Source organism: Trachemys scripta, chromosome 2, assembly GCF_013100865.1.
Source record: "Trachemys scripta elegans isolate TJP31775 chromosome 2, CAS_Tse_1.0, whole genome shotgun sequence".
Classification (NCBI taxonomy): Eukaryota; Metazoa; Chordata; order Testudines; family Emydidae; genus Trachemys; species Trachemys scripta.
In genome coordinates, this window is record NC_048299.1 from 85,462,168 (window position 1) to 85,482,498 (window position 20,331).

At 40.0% G+C, this 20,331-nt stretch overlaps 2 protein-coding genes across 14 annotated transcripts in view; one reads left to right on the top strand and one right to left on the bottom strand.

The window, feature by feature from the left end:
• The window catches only part of NT5C3A (5'-nucleotidase, cytosolic IIIA), a 35,506-nt gene extending 18,905 nt beyond the window's left edge, over positions 1-16,601 (bottom strand). Inside the window, exon 1 of one of the 7 annotated variants that reach the window (XM_034761166.1) lies at positions 16,202-16,447. Coding sequence is in view for 2 of the 7 variants with exons in the window: in XM_034761170.1 (XP_034617061.1) it covers positions 16,202-16,487 (286 nt within the window). In the remaining 5 variants the exon portion in view is untranslated. Of the gene's footprint in view, positions 1-15,912; positions 16,048-16,201 lie in introns of those variants that run through there. The other 6 variants (XM_034761169.1, XM_034761168.1, XM_034761167.1 and 3 more) reach the window with 6 other exon arrangements.
• BBS9 (Bardet-Biedl syndrome 9) overlaps positions 1-20,331 on the top strand; it is a 264,350-nt gene that overhangs the window by 2,685 nt on the left and 241,334 nt on the right. For 2 of the 7 annotated variants that reach the window (XM_034761160.1, XM_034761159.1), the window contains exon 2: positions 99-515. The gene's annotated coding sequence lies outside the window, so the exon portion shown is untranslated. Of the gene's footprint in view, positions 1-98; positions 516-16,535; positions 16,646-16,818; positions 17,127-20,331 lie in introns of those variants that run through there. The other 5 variants (XM_034761161.1, XM_034761162.1, XM_034761164.1 and 2 more) reach the window with 5 other exon arrangements.

Sequence of the window (20,331 nt, forward strand, 5' to 3'; positions counted from 1 at the left end):
AAAAAAGTAATTGTTTGGGGTTGGGGAGGGAAATGGGATTGAAAGAAAATTATTTTCTTATTGTAAAGCAGTGTTTTTCAACCTTTTTTCATTTGCAGACCCATAAAAAATTTCAAATGGAGGCGTGGACCCCTTTGGAAATCTTAGAGCGAGTATGTGGACCACAGGTGGAAAACCACTATTGTAAAGGATAAAGATTTTTTTCCTGGCCTCATTTCCAGAATCTTCAGAAAAATAAATGTCATGTGAATTAAATGCTCATGAAAGGTTCCAATGTGACAGCACAAGTGAAAGCTTCTCTATTGCCCCTGCATATCCTTAGGTTTTTGGTGGCTCTTTCAGACTCTCAGAACTTTCCCGAAGACATCAGTGCAGTTGATGGTACAGCCATGGGCTCTACAAACGCAATGTTAGAAGGTGCTGCAACTGTTACAATGGAAGAGAGAACAACAGCGTCCAGGCAAGTTGCAAAAATAAAATTCTAGAGTTTCACCTATTGCCAAGTTTCATTTAAAGTAAGTCAGTACTTTCTTCATTTTTAAAAATATTGATGTACATTTTTCAAATAGTAGAGTGGATCAGTATATGTTGTATGGTAGCATTCCAATCTCATGTTGATACGCACGCATTCCGTCAGTGAACGTCTAACTCAGTGGTTCTCAACCTATTTACCATTGTGGGACACATCCAATACTACCTGTATAGCCCTGAGGATATTACATGGGCTGCAGTTGTGTGCTGATTGGGCCGCAGGTTGAGAACCACTGTTCTAACTAACCCAAAGGGACTACCTGCAGGATAGGCAATGGTTCATTCTTTGTGCCCACCATCCCCTGCCTCTGAGACTACTAACAAGGACCCTAAGTGGTTATGTGGACATTCTATCACTAGGAACTGAATAAAACCAATACTTATTTCTCATAGGTTACTGTACTTTTACACAAGCAGGAAATTTGTTCCAAGACACATTCAAAATATAATGCATCCCCTCCAAAGGCTACACATTACAATTTGGAAAGTTAATTTACAAACATTTATAGATTCTGTAGGGTCCATTAACATTTTGAGAGTATTAACATGCTTTTGGCTTACAAATGGTCTATAAGAATGTGTTTCAACTGAAACATAATATACATAGTATTTTGACCGAGTCAGAATTATTTAGTATAAAGACAGACAACTTTGCAGCCCATAATGGAGACAAGGATTTATATTTTAAATATACTTATGAAAACTGTGAAAAGTTGTCTAGTATATCGATGTGTATTAATGTAAAGGCTTCACTCTATATACTTTTACTTCATCAAAAATGAGTCAAGATTAACTAAGTCCGTGTCACCTTTAAGGCATGTTAAAGCTCAATGGTAAGGATTGAAACAGGTCTCACAGGATGTCATTATCAGTGTGCTGGAGTCAGGTATTGCAAACAATGGAAAAAATGATGGGATATCAGTACCAAATAATGCTGCTTGGGTATTGTTTAGATGGGGAAAGATAAACCTCATGATACCAAGAATTTAAGAAGGAAAGAACGCTAGCTTGCTCCCTTAAAAAAGTACTGCTGTACTTTATAAATGAGCTGACAGTCAGGCTGAATTAAGATTGAGGGGGAGTGTTAAAATTAGCTCTTAATTTGTACATTGTATAAAAAATTAAATACCAAGATGGAAAACCAGCATAATATTGATACTTTTCAAATAAAAAAGCTACCATGTTGTATTAGCAACACATTTCAAATTAGTACGAGTGACCAATCTTAAATTTTTGAAAGGATAACTCAGTTGGACCCTCAACACTGAAGTGTTTTCACATTATGAAAGTGGGATAGCAAGAAATGAAAGACATACACTATAATTAAAAATGACCTCATTTAAAAAAAAAGTTGCCAGATACTTTGCCACAGGGTAAATGAAATAAAGCATCAAACACAGCAGAGGGTAATAGTAGAGCAACATGGTTATTTATTACAGACCAGATCCTGGTCCTGCTGACTTCAGTAGGACCAGGATTTAGTCTAAACTTCCTTCAAACTTCTGTACAGAGACAAAATTAAAGTCACTATCTGTTTATAATGAGATATGAACAAAGCCCAGCATGACCTCTGTTCAATCTTTACTCTCTCAGTACTGAAGGTCATTTTAAAATAATTTAAGCACCACAGAGGGAGGGATAATTATTTCAGCACATAGAGGAGGTTAAAATAGAACCTTTCTAGCTGAGTACTGTAGTAGTACAGATTTTTCTGGAAATACACTTTCAGTACAAAATATTCTGGGAAATTAATTAACAGAAAAGTAGTCAGAAATGTGTGTATTTTCAATTCAGATTTTAAAATTATGAATATGTTTTAATTTTAATGTTTACATTAAATGCTGCTCTAGGTCTGTGTTTCTCAGCCAGTAGGTCAAGATCTGGTGGGGAAAAAGGGGATAGAGTAGGGGCAACGGTGGTGTCATGATGGCAACTGTGGGGTTGCTAGGCATTACATTTTTTTTTTTTTTTTTTAAACAGCCTGAAGCAAAGATAATCTGATTTCCCACATCTCTTTACTCTTCAAGGTCAGGTATTCTGTCAACCTCTTGAAACAAACACACACAAATTATGTAGATGGATCAATTTATCATTTTTTGCTGTTGATTTAATTTTTACATTTATAGTAAATTAAAGTGAGTTGTGAATATTTGGCTTTGAATAAGGAGTTATCAACCTGAAAAGGTTGAGAATCACTGCTCTATGCAAGATTTACTTTTCTTTTGGTTAGAATCAATTTATTGCCTTATGTTCAGTTCACATGGTATTTTGAGATTACTGAATTTTGGTTTTATACTCCATTTCCACTCATTAGCTGTACATTGCTTTACTATTTTTTCTGATGGATATACTGTAGTTGGACAACTTTGAGTACATCCATTTTCACATTTCTTAAACAAGACAATATCAGTTCTTGCTTTCTGTTGCAGAGAATTTTGTAATATGTTAAGAAATTAGATGTATGATCAGAAAACATATTTCTGTAAACACAGAGTAAGATTTGTGTAAATAATTTTCAAGAATTTCATAAGAAATAGCTATTAGCAAGTGGATGAATTTCAGATGCTAAAAAACTGTTTGAATTATCATTTCCAGAGAAAGAAGAGTGCCAATTCAGCCTTACTATTCTAATACCAAATTCAAGCAGGAGAGAGAATTATAAAACAAATCTATAAGAAGCCAATCTTAAAATCATGTCTTCCCTTCAACCTTAATGGATAAAATAGATGGAATGAATATGCAGTAGTAAACTTGTATCTTGATACCAGCAGGATATTTGATATGGTTTCAGTTGACAGTCTCCTAGGGAAATGAGATGTGGGTTAACTGGAGGTAATATAGAGCTGCCAAGGGGGTTCTGCAGGAGTTCTGGATCCAAAATCATTAATTTTTTCTACAAGAAACTTGGAGTGTGGAATAGAGATTATGATAGTCATATTTGTGGATGATTTGATGCTGGGAGACACTAACGATAGGATAAAATTTAGCATAACCTTTAGAGAAATAGGATGAAATCAACAAGTTACAATTCAGAGAAATATGAAGTGGCGCAAAAGTAATAATCAGACTCAAATATAGATGTAAGATATTGCCTAAGTAGAAGGACCTCGCAACTTAAATTAGCAAGATAATTCTGCGCTACTCAACACTTTGTATGCCTCATTTAGAGTAAAGGATTCAGTTGGGGGCTCCAAAAGAACAGACAAATGAGAGAGGCAGATTTCAAAAGAAATAAACACCAATAATAAGATCTAAAAAAATAAAACCTAAAAGGTGAAGCAGACTAGGCACATTACATCGGGAAAGACTGTATAGAACAGTATTTCTTAAAAATAAGAAAGGATGCGATACAGAAGAGAGAGGTATTTTCAGTAAAATCAAAGTATGATGAACAGATTAAAAGGTGCAGCAACAAAATTTTAGGTTACATATTCAGAAGATGGTTATATGCCACCAAACCATTCAAGAAAGCAAAACAAGCTACCAGGGGAGGGGAGGAATCTCCTTCACATGAGATATTAAAAATTGTATACAATATCATTTTATCCGGGATAATAAAATTCCATCTCCACATACGATGCAGGAAAATAATTAGGTAACCCATTAGTCATCCTTTCCAACTTAAATGACTGTATGATCATAAATGAATTAGAGAAGACATAACCATAAAAGCTATTCCCATTGTGGCTGATTTTAGACATTAAAATTTTGGCTCATTCTCCCTACGCAAATTTTAAATCATTTGGAATTTCCAAGAACTACAAGTCAAAGCACCACTGTAAAACAGCTGATGAAAACAGTTGTGAAATCTTACAGTTGGTCAAAAGTTATATATAAATATTCAAGATGAATTATTATATCATTTTAATGCCTTTTACATTATCTGTACTAAAGAAGAGAAGAGTCAGTTATGCATGTGCGTACACAGTGGGAGCCGCTTAACTGCTGTGACTAATTGTGTGACTCCAAATCAAAACAAACTCTCAAATATACAATGAATAGTTTAAAAAAAAGTTCTTAAATGTGGGAAATGTAACAAATAAGGAGTTTTCTAATTAACTGCTGCTCTGTGGAAAACAGTTTCTCAATAAATTACTTAAAATTAAAAAGTGATGTTACACACAGTGATGCTGGAAGTAGGGGCGCTACTGCACCCCCTGGCTTGAAGCAGTAATAACAAACCCCAAATACATGGTTTCCATCAGCAACACTCCTCTATAAAAATTGGTCCATCACCACTGGTTAAACACAGATATGGGCTCTGGGTTCAGCAAGGTAATGAAGCATGTGCATACTTTCAGAAGGTAAGTAGCCCATTGACTTCAATCAGTCTAAACATGTGCTTGAAGTATCTTGCTAAATTGAGGCTATAAGGAACCTAAATTAAGGTCACAGAGGTGAGAGGAGTTACTCTGTGCTTGAAGGAGGACCAAAGATAGTTCTTGGTGTGGCAAAAAACAAAACAATAAAAACCTACAATGAGACCAGACAAAAAGTTATTAACAGTAACTGTAGTTAAAATAGATGTGGTCCAAGTGTTAGTTCAAAACCTTCTAGAAAGCAATAACTGTTGTGATTCCATACAGAGCTGAATGTTAGCACTTGAGGGCATAAAAAAGGACCACAGCATTAGTGTCCCTTATTTCCTTCCACTTACCGAGAGCTTGTAATAGAACCTCTGTAAAAGCAGGGATGGAGCTATACAGACAATCAACTTTCATTCTCCTTTGGGTATTGACAGTATAGAGCCCCACCCTTGGTAGACTTACAGCAGCCACCAAAGGCAATAAGGATGAGAACTAGTTTAACTGAAGGACTGCTCTTCTGAACTGGATATTATACTTAATTACCAAGTCAAAAGAATAACACACTGTTTGAACTGAGCTTCAGATAAGTTTGTATGCAAAATTTTTATCCTCTACAGCTCTCCCTGAGCAAGTAATAACTAAGGCCCTAACCCTCTAATGAGCGCCACATGGGTGGGCCCCTGAACAAAGCCTGATTTCTTCAAGAGATGGAGTTTGGAAACTCACTGGGTGTGAGAGTTCCTAGGGTAAGGCTCAACAAGACTAAGGGTGAAAGTAGTGTGAATATGGCACACGACTGAAAGTTTGCATATCTGGTTCTGTTCTCGGGTCTGTCACTTCATGTCACTCTGTACCTCACTTTCCCTCTCATCTGAAAAATGGGGATGATAATACTTTGAGATCTACCGATGAAAACCAGTACATATGTTTAGTGATCAGTAGGCATCTGGGAGTGACCTTTACTCAGGAACTTTAAGTACTGGGAACATTGGTGAATAAGTGACATTTTACCAAGCCACAATGTGTATCTCTTGACGTTTAGGAAAAAAAATTTATTGGATGGCAACAAAAATTACTGAGCAAAAGTAGAGAACCAGTAAGCCAGTAAGAAACTCCAAATGGAACAGAGCTAGAGTTAACTACCGAGACCAAGAGCTGAAGGGTATGACATCAAGGTTCTGACCTTCACCCAACTGAAGCAGGAAGAAAATGAGCCATGCTTTTGGCTCTTGGGTCTCAACCTTAGACTTCATGTGCATAGTGCTATCAATCAAAGTAGTGTCAATCAATCAATCCTGTGCAGCACCAAAGGCACAAGTCCCAAGAGTGTGTATATAGACAATGTAGGTGGATTAACTTTCCCTACTTAGAGACAACCGTAAATGAAGAACCTACTTTTATGCAGAGGCTTTCTACTCCATTTCTCTCTTCTCCCCCACCTCCAACTGTGAAATTCAAAGAAGAAACTTCTGCTGGGCTTTAATATTTATATTTTGGAAGGTGAGGCAACTCTCCTTCCTCCTGTATGTCAACAGGAATGCTCGGATTTTTCTGGGCATGGCTTCACTTTTTAATTATTCCCTCTAGTTTTGTTCCCTCTTTCCTTCCTTTTCCAGTCTTTTCTCTAATAGATTACTCCCTAACATTTAAGATCTCTGCATTTCCATCCTTGCCTGATCAGTACTGAGCAGCTCCCTTTAATGCTGGTATGGTAATGGAGCAGCAGTGCTAGAGAGACCTGATCAGTTCTGACCTTTGGTTAGAGAACACCAGGTCTTTCAAGGAGAGAGGGGATTTTACAGCCAAGGAACTCCCACCCAACCCCCAACCAAAAACACGCAAACTCAAAAATCCCCTGTACTGGAGGTAAATTTACATTTAAGGTTGCTACTGTGAATAAATCCTTACACAAGATATATGGCCTAAATATTATAATATTAAAAACCTAAGCATGGAAGTTACAATTGGAAAAGGTAATAAGTTATGTAAATATTCTACAGCCCTTATAGGTCATACATTTAATTAATAAGAAATGTGAAAATTCATCTTGCACACTAGAAAAATGTAATTCTGACCCACAAGACTTATGATCATTTTCAGCATACAGATTTCTAGTTACATATGGTACTTGTCACAGTCCAAATTAAACATCTATTGGTTTGTATGTTGAAAGATTTTGTAAATGCATTTTACCTAGAAAACACACCTCCAACACAATATCTAGAGTGAAATTTAGATTACCTAAGGTCTGCACAGAAATGGTTGCTGCTGATTCTCTTTTTCTCTTATCTACCAGTAAAAAAAAAAAAAAAAATCTGCTTAAAATCACTAAGTCTAAGAATGCTGTATCTAGATCAAATAAACTCTGACCCTTGAAAAGTAGAGCTGCGAGACCCAATTTGGAACTAAAATCCCCAGTCCAAAGTTTAATCCACAATGCAGTCCTAGACATCAAGCTACATGCTAAATACTTGTGTAGGTATGTAACGGTGTCAATAGATTACAGATAAAGTTACCTACTAAGGCTATCAAATTAGTTCATTTCTTATCTTTTAGGACCCCTTATAGTATGTCTCCTTAAAAAGTTTCTTCAGATAATCCTTTAACGTTAAGGGTAAATTTCACCCTTCCCATGCGGACTCTAAGGAAACAGGCTCTGTGTGGAGTTAGGATGGTGAAACATATCCCCTCCACTGCTTCATGGGTGTCCCTGGTTACTTGATCCATGAAAGTGTGAATGACTCCATTCTACAATGGTTAGGTCACCCACCTGGGGAGCAGGAGATGCTGAGTCAAGTCCCCCTGCTTCAATCACTCTGTTCTGCCTCTGAACACTCCCTCTGCAACCAACTGTTCAGAACTGAAATAGAGCTTGTCTTTGTATCACACAGGGAGTGCACAGGGACCTCTTCTATTGCTATTCTGCCTGGTCTCCTCCCTCCTCTCCAGTTTCATGGCAATTTTTCCATGCCCAACTTCAACAGAAAGACCAAAGTCCATCTGAACAGGAGGCCTGAGATTATCCTATATCTGCATTTAAGATGGTATTACGGGTGCAGAAAATATCAGAACAGTTGACCATAGTAATGCAGTTCATTTATACAATAATTAATATTTAGGTTGCTAAATGGTAACTAATACATTTGTAACAGGGAGGGAGAATATTAAAAGAAGCAGGGTAAAAGGACATTTTTATGGCATTCACTGTATATGAATATCTCGGCTACTTCAGCTATCTTAAATGCCAGAAAGTCTAGAAATAATTAAGTGCTACCGAAATTTTTTGCTATTAAGCAATAAATGTTGTAAACTAATAAAATATTTACAGTTTTAACTATCCAACTGTTTTTTAAGCTTGGAATACATAAATGCAGAAACCACATATTTCTTCCTGTCACCTTTCCTGCTTAAAACCATGATATCCAAAGAAGAGTACAACACAGATATCACTAATTTAAGGTTCTCTGGGTGCGAGTCAGCAAGAATTGTCTATTTGTATGAATAATTATTAGGTATTAAGGACAGTGTCAGAATTGTATGCTAGCTTACTATGAGCATACTCTTAATTTTTAGTATTTTTAAGCAAGTGTAAAGATATGTCTTGCTTTGAATTGCAGTCTAGAGCCTTAACGATAAGTTAGAGCTTGACTGGGAATTGGAATTCAGTCTGATCTGCTTCCAACATTAGAGAAAATAGCAAAGAAAATATTCTGTTACCAGTACAGAACTAAACAAAATCAAGAAAAGCCATTGCACTCTCGAGGAGGTACAATTTAACAGGTGTCACATGACCTGTCCTTCCCCGGCACACACCTTGTTCAACAGGAGTGTCTCTGGGTTGCTAAAACAGCATTTCTACCCCTCAGAACACTCGCCTGTAAATATTGGGCAATCCTGGCTGCTTCTCTTAACCCTATTTCAAGGGCCCCGCAGAGCTCTTCAAAATCCACTGATTGACTATGCCACTGACTTCTGGGTTGGAAAAACCACTCAACTTTTATTTAACCAGATTAAACATAATTTCACCATAACAATAGCTTTCAGTAACCCTTCTACTTCTTACTCAGGGACTAGGAGGGAAAGCCTAGTCTTATCGGAGCCTCGTGGTGCTTCCCTTCATGGTCAGTCTAGCTCTCTGACCTGCTCTGTGATCCCGCTCCCTGTCTCCAGGAGCCAGCCAGCGATCCTACAAATTCAAACCCCCCAAAGTTCCAAACGGGCACCCTCGGCGCAGTGTCCATCCAGGAGTCCAAGCCTCTGTTAGCCCTGTGGCATAAATTCTTTTTGGTCTCATCCCATTCCATTATACAATAACATCATATCAAATAATCTCAATTTAATATAGTCCATTTTCCAGGGATAACCTGTATGTGAATGATCAAAAAGTCAGTATTCAAAGAAGGAAAGGAGAGACACAAGGGGGATGAAAAACAGGCCTTGTTCAATACCCAAACATATGTTACGCTGACAAGCACTAGAACTATCAAAGAAGTCTTACTCCAAACCATGGAAAGGCTCTACAAAGAACCATTTCAAAATTCACATAGTAACAGTATTTGTGAAGCTCAACAGATCTTATAAAGTATTTCTTCACAGTACTACTGTTTAAGTATAACAGACAAGATGTAGGTCATGGACAACCAAGTGCATTATTATTACTATGTAGTCTCAGAAGCTCTCAGTCTCTTGGTGCCAAAAATGAAACCAGAGAAAACCCCACCTGTTACCACATTATTCCACTCTGATTAGCTGTAATTTACATTGCTGGAAATGTAATTGTAAGTGGTCATCTTTCTGGATTTTTTGTAATATCATCTTTGTCAGTGGCTTTTTTTTTTTTGCCACTTGATATCCAATTCACGTGACATTTCCAACTATGTAAGAAAGTAACTCCATAAAATAAAAAAATTAAAAAAAGCATGAAATCATTTTCCCCTCTTCCTGCAGTCTCTGGGTTCATTCACCATATACCTTCCAGCTTCAGCAATAAGCAAGGTAGGGATCCTACAGAACACATCTTCCTTCACTATATAACCCTGATTCACCACATTTCCAGAGTATAGTCCATCCTTTATAAAATCCATATTTGTCTTTGAAAACTGAATAATACTCTCTCTTTCCATCATAAAAATAACAGCTCCACCCATTAACTTCAACAGGAACTAAAGTGAATATATTAAAGCAGGAACTACTACTGTAAGTTTGGCTTATCTATCTGAACACCCCAAAACTAAGTATTTCATGTTTTAATGTTATCTTGTTAAAGAAGGTGGAAAAACCTGGCAAGAAGGTCTTGGTGAAATGGAAAGAGAGAGATGAGAGATCAGGATGAAAATTCAATATAGTAAGGTTCAAGATTTTATTTTAAGTGAGGGTAATTAAACACTGAAACAATTTATTTAGAGGTGTGCAGGAGTGCCGCCAGCTTTTCTGCCGCCCTATGTGGCAGAAGGTCCCACCCCAAAACGCCGCCCCCCACAGAGGCGGCGGAAGATCCTACCGCCGAAATACCGCCGCCCCCCAAATTGTACTGCCCTAGGTGACCGCCGGCCCTGGAGGTGTGGTGGTTTTCTATCACTGGAAGTCTTTAAATCTAGACTACATATATCCCTCTAAAAGATGTGTTATAGCTCCAAAAGAAGTTATGAGATTGATGCAGCACTTACTTGGTGAGATTCTCTGGCTTGTGTTATACAGGAGATCAGATTAGTTTATAATAGTCCCTTCCATCTTTAAAATCAATCAGTGATTGAATTATCTGTAGATTAAGTCTATCCAGTGAAATTATATAACTTAATACAATAGAATAATTCAATTTTATTTATTCTTGATAAAATAGAATAAGATTCTTTCCCCCCCCTTTGTATTTGCAAACCTTATGCATCCCTGTGTGTTAACTGACAAATCATCACGGAAAACCTACAGTTTATAGAAGACAAAACTTAACATTTCAAATTCTATGTTTTAGGACTTAGTTTGCGTCTAAAAACCTCTACTCAGGGATGTATGCCATCAAATATATAAAGATATCTTTTGCATAGTTGGCAGAGATGTGGGCAAGGAATGTACATTTCTTTAATGACAAGTTTTGTGTTTTTGGTTTAAAGTTGTACATCTCCATAAAATATATTCAGTGAAAGTGGTCATATTTGATTAATACAGCGTATCATAAGGTTTTAAAATTCAAGTTGGTACCATCTGCTGTTTTATTGTGTGTACTGCATCTAAGCCAGCTAATGAAAGGAAAACCTTGTATTTTAAAATATTAATATCTTCCTCTGATAGATTCAACACCCCAAAATCCAGTAAAGAACTGATAATACCCCTTTCCCCACCATTTCAGTTTAGCTGAGATTTCTCCAAAACTGCCTAATTATTTTTCTTAGAAGGGAGTATCAGGACAGGAAGCAGGAAAAGAGTCAAACACCTGAAAGACATACTACTCCTACCTGAAGCATTTGAAATGCTGGTCAAGTCAAGTAGCATAGGCACCAAATCAATGCAGGGAGGAAGATGATGCATTTTTCCTCATGCAATTAATAGAAGTTATAAATGTCAACAGGCTGGCACCTCAATTTCTAGAAATAGTGATCTTCTCAGACTAAAAGTCTAGCAGATGCTTTAAAGTATCTTAAACACTGCAGGTGCATTTAAAGCCACTGATTGTTTAATCCACAAGGAGTAGATGTCCCCGTACAGAAATGTCACCTACAATCGCCAGTTCACTTCCACTGACAGTAGCTCTAGTACAGACTAACTACCGTGATCTGAACCTGCATAAAGTTAGGTGGCATACCCATTTAAACACTGGCAGCTGGTCTATGCTAGCACGCTCATTGTTACAACTAGTGGTAGAAATGGTGGAAAATCAAAAGGGAAAAAAAGAAGAAAAAAAAAGCATACTGTAGAGAATGACCACAGCAGGTTTTCACCTAAAGCTTATTCAAGAAATAATGTTTATTTTCATTTTTAAAACAATAATTACTTATTTAAAATTTACTTTCTACTGTTTGAACAAATTTAAAAACGCAAAACCAACCAACATCCATTTCATTCATAAAACCTAGTCATAAAAGCAGTGAGATAGATGTCAACTTAGTTCCTGCATTAGATTACTACCTGAATTATTGAAGGAAAAATGGAGCCAGGGAGTAACTTATTACAATGCAACTGCAATTAGCAACAACAACAAAAAACTGAACTGATGTGGTGTATGCTTAGAACTTTTTTTTTAAACTAACTTTATTAGTTGAACACTGAACAGTAACATACCATACATAATTTTTCCAATATGTACTATTAGTTTTTACATGTAATGCAACTCAGACAAGTGGTTTACATTACACCTCTTGGGTAATAATCAAGTACAATTATGAATGAAGAAAAAAATTACTTTAACAAAATGACATATCACTTGGAGAGCATTTCAGGGCAATTTTTTTTTAAATGCTCCAGGGCAGAAGGAATCACTGAAAAAACCACTTCACTGTTTTAGAGACATATCTTCCATCCTCCTATCTCTTTCACCAAAAATGTGTTGGTAAACAAGTTAGAGCTGCCCTAACATTCTCCCCCCTTCCCCGCCCAAATCACATCTACTAGATGCACTGAATCCTGACCTTTACTACTTGTAGCTCAAATTGCAACGGTTAGTCAGCACATTTTATTGATAATTATTAAGACTACAAGGAACCAGTTTTCAAAGAAGATAGGTCAATAATGGGGATTTCATCAACCCTTACAGACTTTATAAGAAGCTGTACTTCAAAACTGGTATTGAACCAAAAAAGCTAAATCAATTTCATTTATTAACTGGACTAAGTTCTAGTGTAGAAAGAGAAGATGAAACTGATTCTTCAGTTGACTGTAGTAAAGAAAGTCCTATATGAGAAAATATGAATAGGTTTTGTACCTATTTTAGAAAAAAACCCAGAACTCTGGCATTTTGTTTTGAGGCCAAATTTTTCCTCCCATAGGTCTCTAGAACTTGACAAAAATGCCTAAAACAGCATTCTGGATTCTGGATCACAGAAGCAGAATGTCTGAAGTCTCAGCTCCTACTTGGACCCCATCTACAATGGGTGGAAAAAGCCTGTGAGGAGAACAAATGTTTATTCATAGATTCTAGGGCTGGAAGGGACCTCGAGAGGTTATCGAGTCCAGTACCCTGCCCTCATGGCAGGACCAAATACTGTCTAGACCGTCCCTGATAGACATTCATCTAACCTACTCTTAAATATCTCCAGAGATGGAGATTCCACAGCCTCCCTAGGCAATTTATTCCAGTGTTTAACCACTCTGACAGTTAGGAACTTTGTCCTAATGTCCAACCTAAACCTCCCTTGCTGCAGTTTAAGCCCATTGCTTCTTGCTCTATCCTCAGAGGCTAAGATGAACAAGTTTTCTCCCTCCTCCTTGTGACACCCTTTTAGATACCTGAAAACTGCTATCATGTCCCCTCTCAGTCTTCTCTTTTCCAAACTAAACAAACCCAATTCTTTCAGCCTTCCTTCACAGGTCACATTCTCAAGACCTTTAATCATTCTTGTTGCTCTTCTCTTCTTTAAACACAGTTCATGTTAATATAATGTAAATATACTTTTCCTGGCCTGAGTAGACTAGTTTTACAAACCATTTTCTAATTATCTACTAGACACGGGTCTTAGAAGAGTCTCCAGGCAACGCCAACTTGTTTTAGTTATGCAGGTCTTTGGGAATGTATCAGTCAAAACAGTACAATGATTATTTTAGCTAGACACTAGTATAAAAACATAGTTTGTAAAATGGTAGTGCCTGGTCTCCACTGGCCAGCTAAAACATGTTTAATACTGAAATGAAAAATATTTAAAAACAGTTCTGTTAACACTCTTATTCCCAGTAATGAGAGGGTTCTAAGGGTCACTGCTGCATGAGCGGGTCCAACATTAGCTCCTCAGGAGATATTCTCCAAATCACTACTTGAATCAGGCTCAGAATCTTCCCCTTTGCAATGTTCCTTCTCTCAAATAGACCATCATATTGGACATTCTTTTTCCTGATTGTCACTCACATTGGACAAGTGATTTAACCACTGCACCTCAGTTTAGCTATATATCAAATTGATAGAACAATGCTTATTTACCTCAAGGAGTACTGTGAAACCTCATGAATCTTTGTAAATAAGTTCGAGATTCTTGAAGGGTAGATGTTATTGTAAGTGTGAAGTATTATACATTCCTTATTTCAAACAGAATACTGAATAGCATAAATAAAATACATGGTAGTGTGGTATAACATTATTGCCACTCACTTAGGAAGACCTGCATTCTTTGTGGCAGAACTACTTTGTTTCACCACAATTGACAGCTAACACAACACTTTCCAAAAAAGTAGTGGTACCTTTTTTCCTTTTTTTAAATACCTCAACACTTTTTATACTTCACACATACTCATTACTCATATCCATGGAATGCACTCCTTTATCTCTGCAGCCATGGAATAAACTGCAGTTATTTTGCATCTCTGATCACCTCACGTGCACTCTTCCAACCAATTCATTTGCAAAACTCTAATTCTAACATTCCAAAAACTCATCTGTTTTCCTTCAAACACTTACAAACAAACAAAAGTGACAAGCAAAAACCAAAGGAAAGGAGTGTTCTTAACCTGAGTTAGCTAACCTGAAGTAAAGTCTTAGTGAAGACAAGGGAGTCTGCAGTTTCCACATCAGGTAGTAGATGGAATTAAAAACTATTCACCCCCCTGTAAAGACATAGCCCAACAGCAAAGTTTTAAATAAAAAAAATAAAAATAAAAACAATTTTAAACACTGATACTGCAAATACTTAAGAACATGCTTAACTTTAATCATAGTCCAATTGAACTCAATGTGACTATTTATGTAAGAAAAATTATGTACCTGCTTAAGTGTTTGTGGGTTCAGGACCTTAATTTTCAGTAGTTTGAATTTTACAAAACTGCTATTAGCAATAAACATTGATAACCTACCAGTATTAACATTTAAGAAAAATAGCATTTATAATTTAGTTTATTAATTTTAATTTACAGTGTCAATAGCACATTTTACAAAGCCATATTTAAATCCTCCTAGCCTCTTTCCAAGTATTTTTGGAAGGTAGAGACATCTGAAACAAACCTCAACTTCCTTACCTCCACAAGCAGCTGTAACAGGAAACCAAAACCATACAAAACAAAACCAAAACACCATACTTTCTATACATTGCATGTGGCATGTAAAGATTTCTCACTGTGGGAAATTGAGATGATTCAGGGAGATTAGAAATAGCAGACAGTGGATTTTTGCTGGGGTTCATGTTTTCATAAACATGTGACTGCACAGTCAAAGGAACAGCTGCATTTTAATATTTGCATGTGCAATTGTGGTAATTGTTAGAACAAATTATGTATGAATAATTATAAAAATCTAGGCCTTAAATCAAGTCTAGTGGCAACGGTCACCTGATACATCATACAGGGCGGGTGTGAAATGAGTTGGTGGTCTCAGTCCAGTTCTTAGTGGACAAGTGTCCATATCACAAAACCACCTTAACAAGTGGTACTTTTGTGAAGTGCCTTTGCAAAAAGGCTAGTTACTAAACATGCCATGGGCAGCAAATTACAGTTACTGGAGCTGGCTGCTCTAGAGCAAGCCTGATGCAGTATGGATGAAGCTTGCACTGATAATACAGGTATTTGTTCCAGTTTTGCAGTACACTTTGCAGAGCCGTTGAGCTAACACCTTTCACAAGCATTACATTCACCACTTCCTCATTTTTCGTGTCACCCAACTAACTCCACTGAAAAACTGCAACCGGTATAAGTGATAGGGGAGGTGCCGCAACCCCCTGGTTTGAAGTGGTTTCCATTATATACTGGGTTTACAGTATACAGTTTACAGTTTGGTTCAATGTACCCCCACTATACACATTGCTCCAGCACCCCTGGCAACCAGTTTGCAAACAAACAACAAAACCGCCTCCTAGTCCGATGATATCACATCAGTGTCTCAAAGCCCAGCCGTGGATTCCCCATCTAGGATTCCAACCGATCTTGCGATGCTACTGCTAACATGTACCTGGAAGGAGTTTAATTCCCACAGACCAGCCTATGTAGACATACAGAGGGACAGATTCAGACCCCTCACTCCTCCTCTCGCCCTCCCCACAGACTCAGGACGAGCAGAATTCGAAGCTGCCCGAAACAGACGGCCAGGGACACGTGGGGGCTCATGCTGCTGTCAGGATGGACAAGCCCAACTCTGGGGGTGGGAACCCTTCCTCGAGCTAGCTGATGCCTGCGCCCGCAGTCCCCGGGCTGGGGGCAGGAGGGTGTCGGGAGAGAGGCGCGGTCCCGCTGGGACCTACCATCTCGATGATCTTGGTCTTCCTGCCCGTCTTCTTCTTCATGGTGAAGATGTACTGGGCCAGGACGACTCCCCCCACCAGGGCGCACACGCTGGCGCTGGCCACCGCTCCCATTTTGGCCACCGCGGTCCTGTCCATGGCGGCTCCTCCCTCTCCGAGGCTGGGGGGTGGGTGGGAAGTCTTGGTGTCCCCCGACAGCAACACGGGGCCCGCGAGCGGCAGAGGCCGAAGTACCCCGACGATACCACACAGAAGGGAAGGAGGGGACGACGTTGGGAAAGACCATTTAGAGTTTTATCAGCCTCCCTTTTCCCACCTGGCAGGTTGTGTCGCTTCCAAGCTGCTTCGTTTTCTCAATATGTCAAAAGAGAAACACAACCGAATTGGCTCCGCGGCTGGCTGCTTTTGGAAGAGGGGAGCTGCTCTCCCCTCCCTCAGGAAATGGTACAACCCCACCCGCCACTCTCGTGGCTTCCAAACTACATCTCCCGGGATGCTCCGGGGCAGGTTCCCCGCTTCCGGTCCCCGCTCGCTGAGGGGAGGGGTGCGGGGTTGGTTGTTAAAGTGCTATGACAACGGGCGCAAAGATGGCCGCCGAGGCTGGCGGAGCGGGGCCGCTGGTAGCCTCCCCCTGAGCAGCAGCAGCAGCAGCAGCAGCTCCCCCTCCCTCGTCCACCCCGCACCCTGTCCCGTCCGCGGCGCTGCGAGCCGGGAGGGCTGAGCCGGCTGGTGCCTGCGGTTGCCGCCTGTTGATCCCCGTCCTCGGGGACCCGCTGAGCCCCGGGGCCGGGCCGGCGGCTTGGGAGGGACCCGCACCTCTCTGCTCGCGCACACCCCTAGTGTAGACGCATCCTCCGCCGTGGCTGCTGGTCAGTTTCCAGCGCAGGTACTTGCGGGTGCAGAGGCCCCTGCTTGGACGGGTCTGGTGAGTAGCCCGCTTGTCTCATGCAGTGCAATTCAGTGCTTTGTGCAGTGCCGTGGAAACTTGGAGCCCTGTCACTTGGGAGCTTTAAAATTAGAGTGGACAAAGCCCACGCTCGCAAACGTACCGGTTCTGTACCGGCTTATTAACCCTGTATAATGCCCTGCAATACTTTTGCATGAATGTTGATTTATGGAAAGTAGAAGTTTATCCAGTTTAGTTAAAGGTTTGTATATATTTTGTTGCTAGTCATTTAATAGTTTATATTTTGGAGTTTTATAGCTTCCATACAGGCAACAGGCCTTATGTTGGCTGTTTTGGGTAGCATGTGTTGTTTGTATTTTTCTAATTAGAATAAATAAAAATAATAATGCTTGAGTGCCAAGGCAACAGGTGTCATAGCAGTTCTTTTTAAAAACAAACAAACACAATGAAAATAAATACTAAAAAAGTTAAGAAATGATTCAAGAATTGTTGTGCCTTTATGATGTGTAACTAAATCTAATTGTTGAGATTCAATCTTGTACCTAATGCTTTAAAAAGACAACATATGGATTTAAACAATAGCAATCTTATACATATCACTGTCTACAAAAGGATTATCCTCTCTCCAATCTCTTCCTCTCTCTCTCTCTCTCTCTCTCTCTCTCCCCTCTCTCTCTCCCCCTCCCCCTCAAGATAACAGCAGGCAGGTAGGGCACAAATCGGCTTGTCTACTATCAAACAGAGTCCCTCACTCATGTAATGAGGGCATCTTCTTCAAGGCGATTATTCAGTGGAGGTCTTGATGCTGATCTGTTTTTATCTTGGTGTGCTCTGAGAAATAAGCTGCTATTTAGGAAAACTAGACAAAGCTGATGATTCTTCTGATCCCTTGAATCAGAGGAGAAACCTCCTTTGGAAAGATTCCTTCTCCCACATGGTACTCTTTTAAAGGGACAGCTACCTTGCCAAGCAGCTGCAAGGATAATTCTTTGTCATGTAAAAGGTACTAGAATAATGCAAGGAGTCAGCTTAGATTAATTTTCAGGAGTCCTTTTTGGAAAAATGGTTCTTGTATTTAACTGAGATGTTGTCAAGGCTGATTCCCAACTCTGTCACTCCAAGTGCAGAAGTGGGGTCCGCAAGGATTTAAAAAATTAATACTTGCCACTCCGGGCTTGTATTAAATTCCCAAGGTTATAGCTTTTCTCTAACCTTGGCTTGGTAAATGCTGCCACCACCCAAATGCAACAAAACCCCTTTTGAACCCAGGAAGGAGCACTTGGGAATTCCTCCCTGTGGGGTATCCTCAAGCCGTTTCACCCCCCCTCAGGGGAAGAGCTGAGAAAGGAAATTAGCTGTGGCTATGAGCTAATGAAACAACATGCACCAAAGGTTAAGACACCAAAAATTCAATCCTGTTCTTTAAAAAAGGTAAATTTTATTAAAAACAAAAAGAAAGAAAATACATCTGGAACTTAAGCTTTTGCTAGATTTTAAAAGAGCAATTCCAAAAATCAAGCACCCAAAATAGCCTCCTTGGGGGTTCAGCTTAAAGGTTACAAGCAAACAACAGCATCTGGGGTTAGCACAGAGGAGTCCACAAGCCAATAAGAAATACAGTAACTCCTCACTTAACGTTGCAGTTATGTTCCTGAAAAATGCGACTTTAAGCGAAACGATGTTAAGCGAATCAAATTTCCCCATAAGAATTAATGTAAATGGGGGGGGGTTAAGTTCCAGGGAAATTTTTTTCACCAGACAAAAAAACTATATGTACACACAGTATACGTTGTAAACAAACAATTTAATACTGTTCACAGCTATGATGATTGTGAAGCTTGGTTGAGGTGGTGAAGTTAGAGGGTGGAAGAGGTTGCGATATTTCCCAGGGAATGCCTTGCTGCTAAATCACTGGTTCTAAGACTTTTGTACTGGTGACCCCTTTCACATAGCAACAGAGGGTCCTATGGCACCTTTAAGACTTCTGTTAGCCTTAAAGGTGCCACAGGACCCTCTGTTGCTTTTTACAGATTCAGACTAACACGGCTACCCCTCTGATACTTTTCACATAGCAAGCCTCTGAGTGCGACCCCCCCCATATAAATTAAAAATTCTTTTTTTATATATTTAACACCATTATAAATGCTGGAGGCAAAGCAGGATTTGGGGTGGAGGCTGACAGCTCGTGACCCCCCATGTAATAACCTTGAGACCCCCTGAGGGGTCCCGACCCCCAGTTTGAGAACCCTTGTGCTAAATGATGATCTAGCACTTGGCTGAGCCCTCAAGGGTTAACACGTTGTTAATGTAGCCTCTCACACTCTACAAGACAGCAGGAATGGAGGGGAGATAGCATAGCAGAGAGACAGACACACACCTTGTGTGTGGGGGAGAGAGAGAGAAATGCACACTGCCCTTTAAGTAAGCTGACCCACTCTTAAGTGTATTGTCTTTTTAAGTGGATCAGGAAGTTGAGACAGCAACTGCTGCCCCAGGCTCTCCCTGTCTCTCTCCATCTGTGTCCCCACCCTGCCCTATCTGGAGAAGAAGGGGGCAAGCAGGGTGTAGGGGGAGGGGGACACCCTGACATTATCCCCCTGTTCACTCCCCCCCGCACAGCAAGCAGGAGGCTCAGATGGCAGGAGCCCCACATGGCAGTGGGGGGAGGGATAGCTGCAGTTGCTAGCCTTCTGGGCAGCTGCTGCACAAGGAACTTAGCGGAGCGGGGAGCTGATGGGGGGCTGCCGGTCCACCCTGGTTCCAAGCCCCCATCAGCTAGCTGCAACAAGCTGCTCTTCCTGCAAGCAGTGGACAAAGCAGATGACGTTAGAAGGGAGCATTGCATAACTTTAAATGAGCATGTTCCCTAATTGATCAGCAACGAAACAACGTTAACCGGGATGACTTTAAGTGAGGAGTTACTGTAAAAGAAATAACCCTAGGGTTACCATACGTCCTCTTTTTCCCGGACATGTCCGGCTTTTCGACAGTCAAACCCCCGTCCGGGGGGAATTGCCAAAAAGCCGAACATGTCCGGGAAAATGGCGGCTCTGCTCCTCCCCGACTCTTCGGCTCTGTTTAAGAGCCGGGCTGCCCGAGCGCTACCGGCTTCGGGCAGCCCCGTGCCTCCGGACCCTGCGTCGCCGGAGCCTGGGAGGCGAAGTGCCCGGCTGGGGGCGCAGGGTCTGGAGGCACGGGGGCTGCCCAAAGCCGGTAGCGCTGG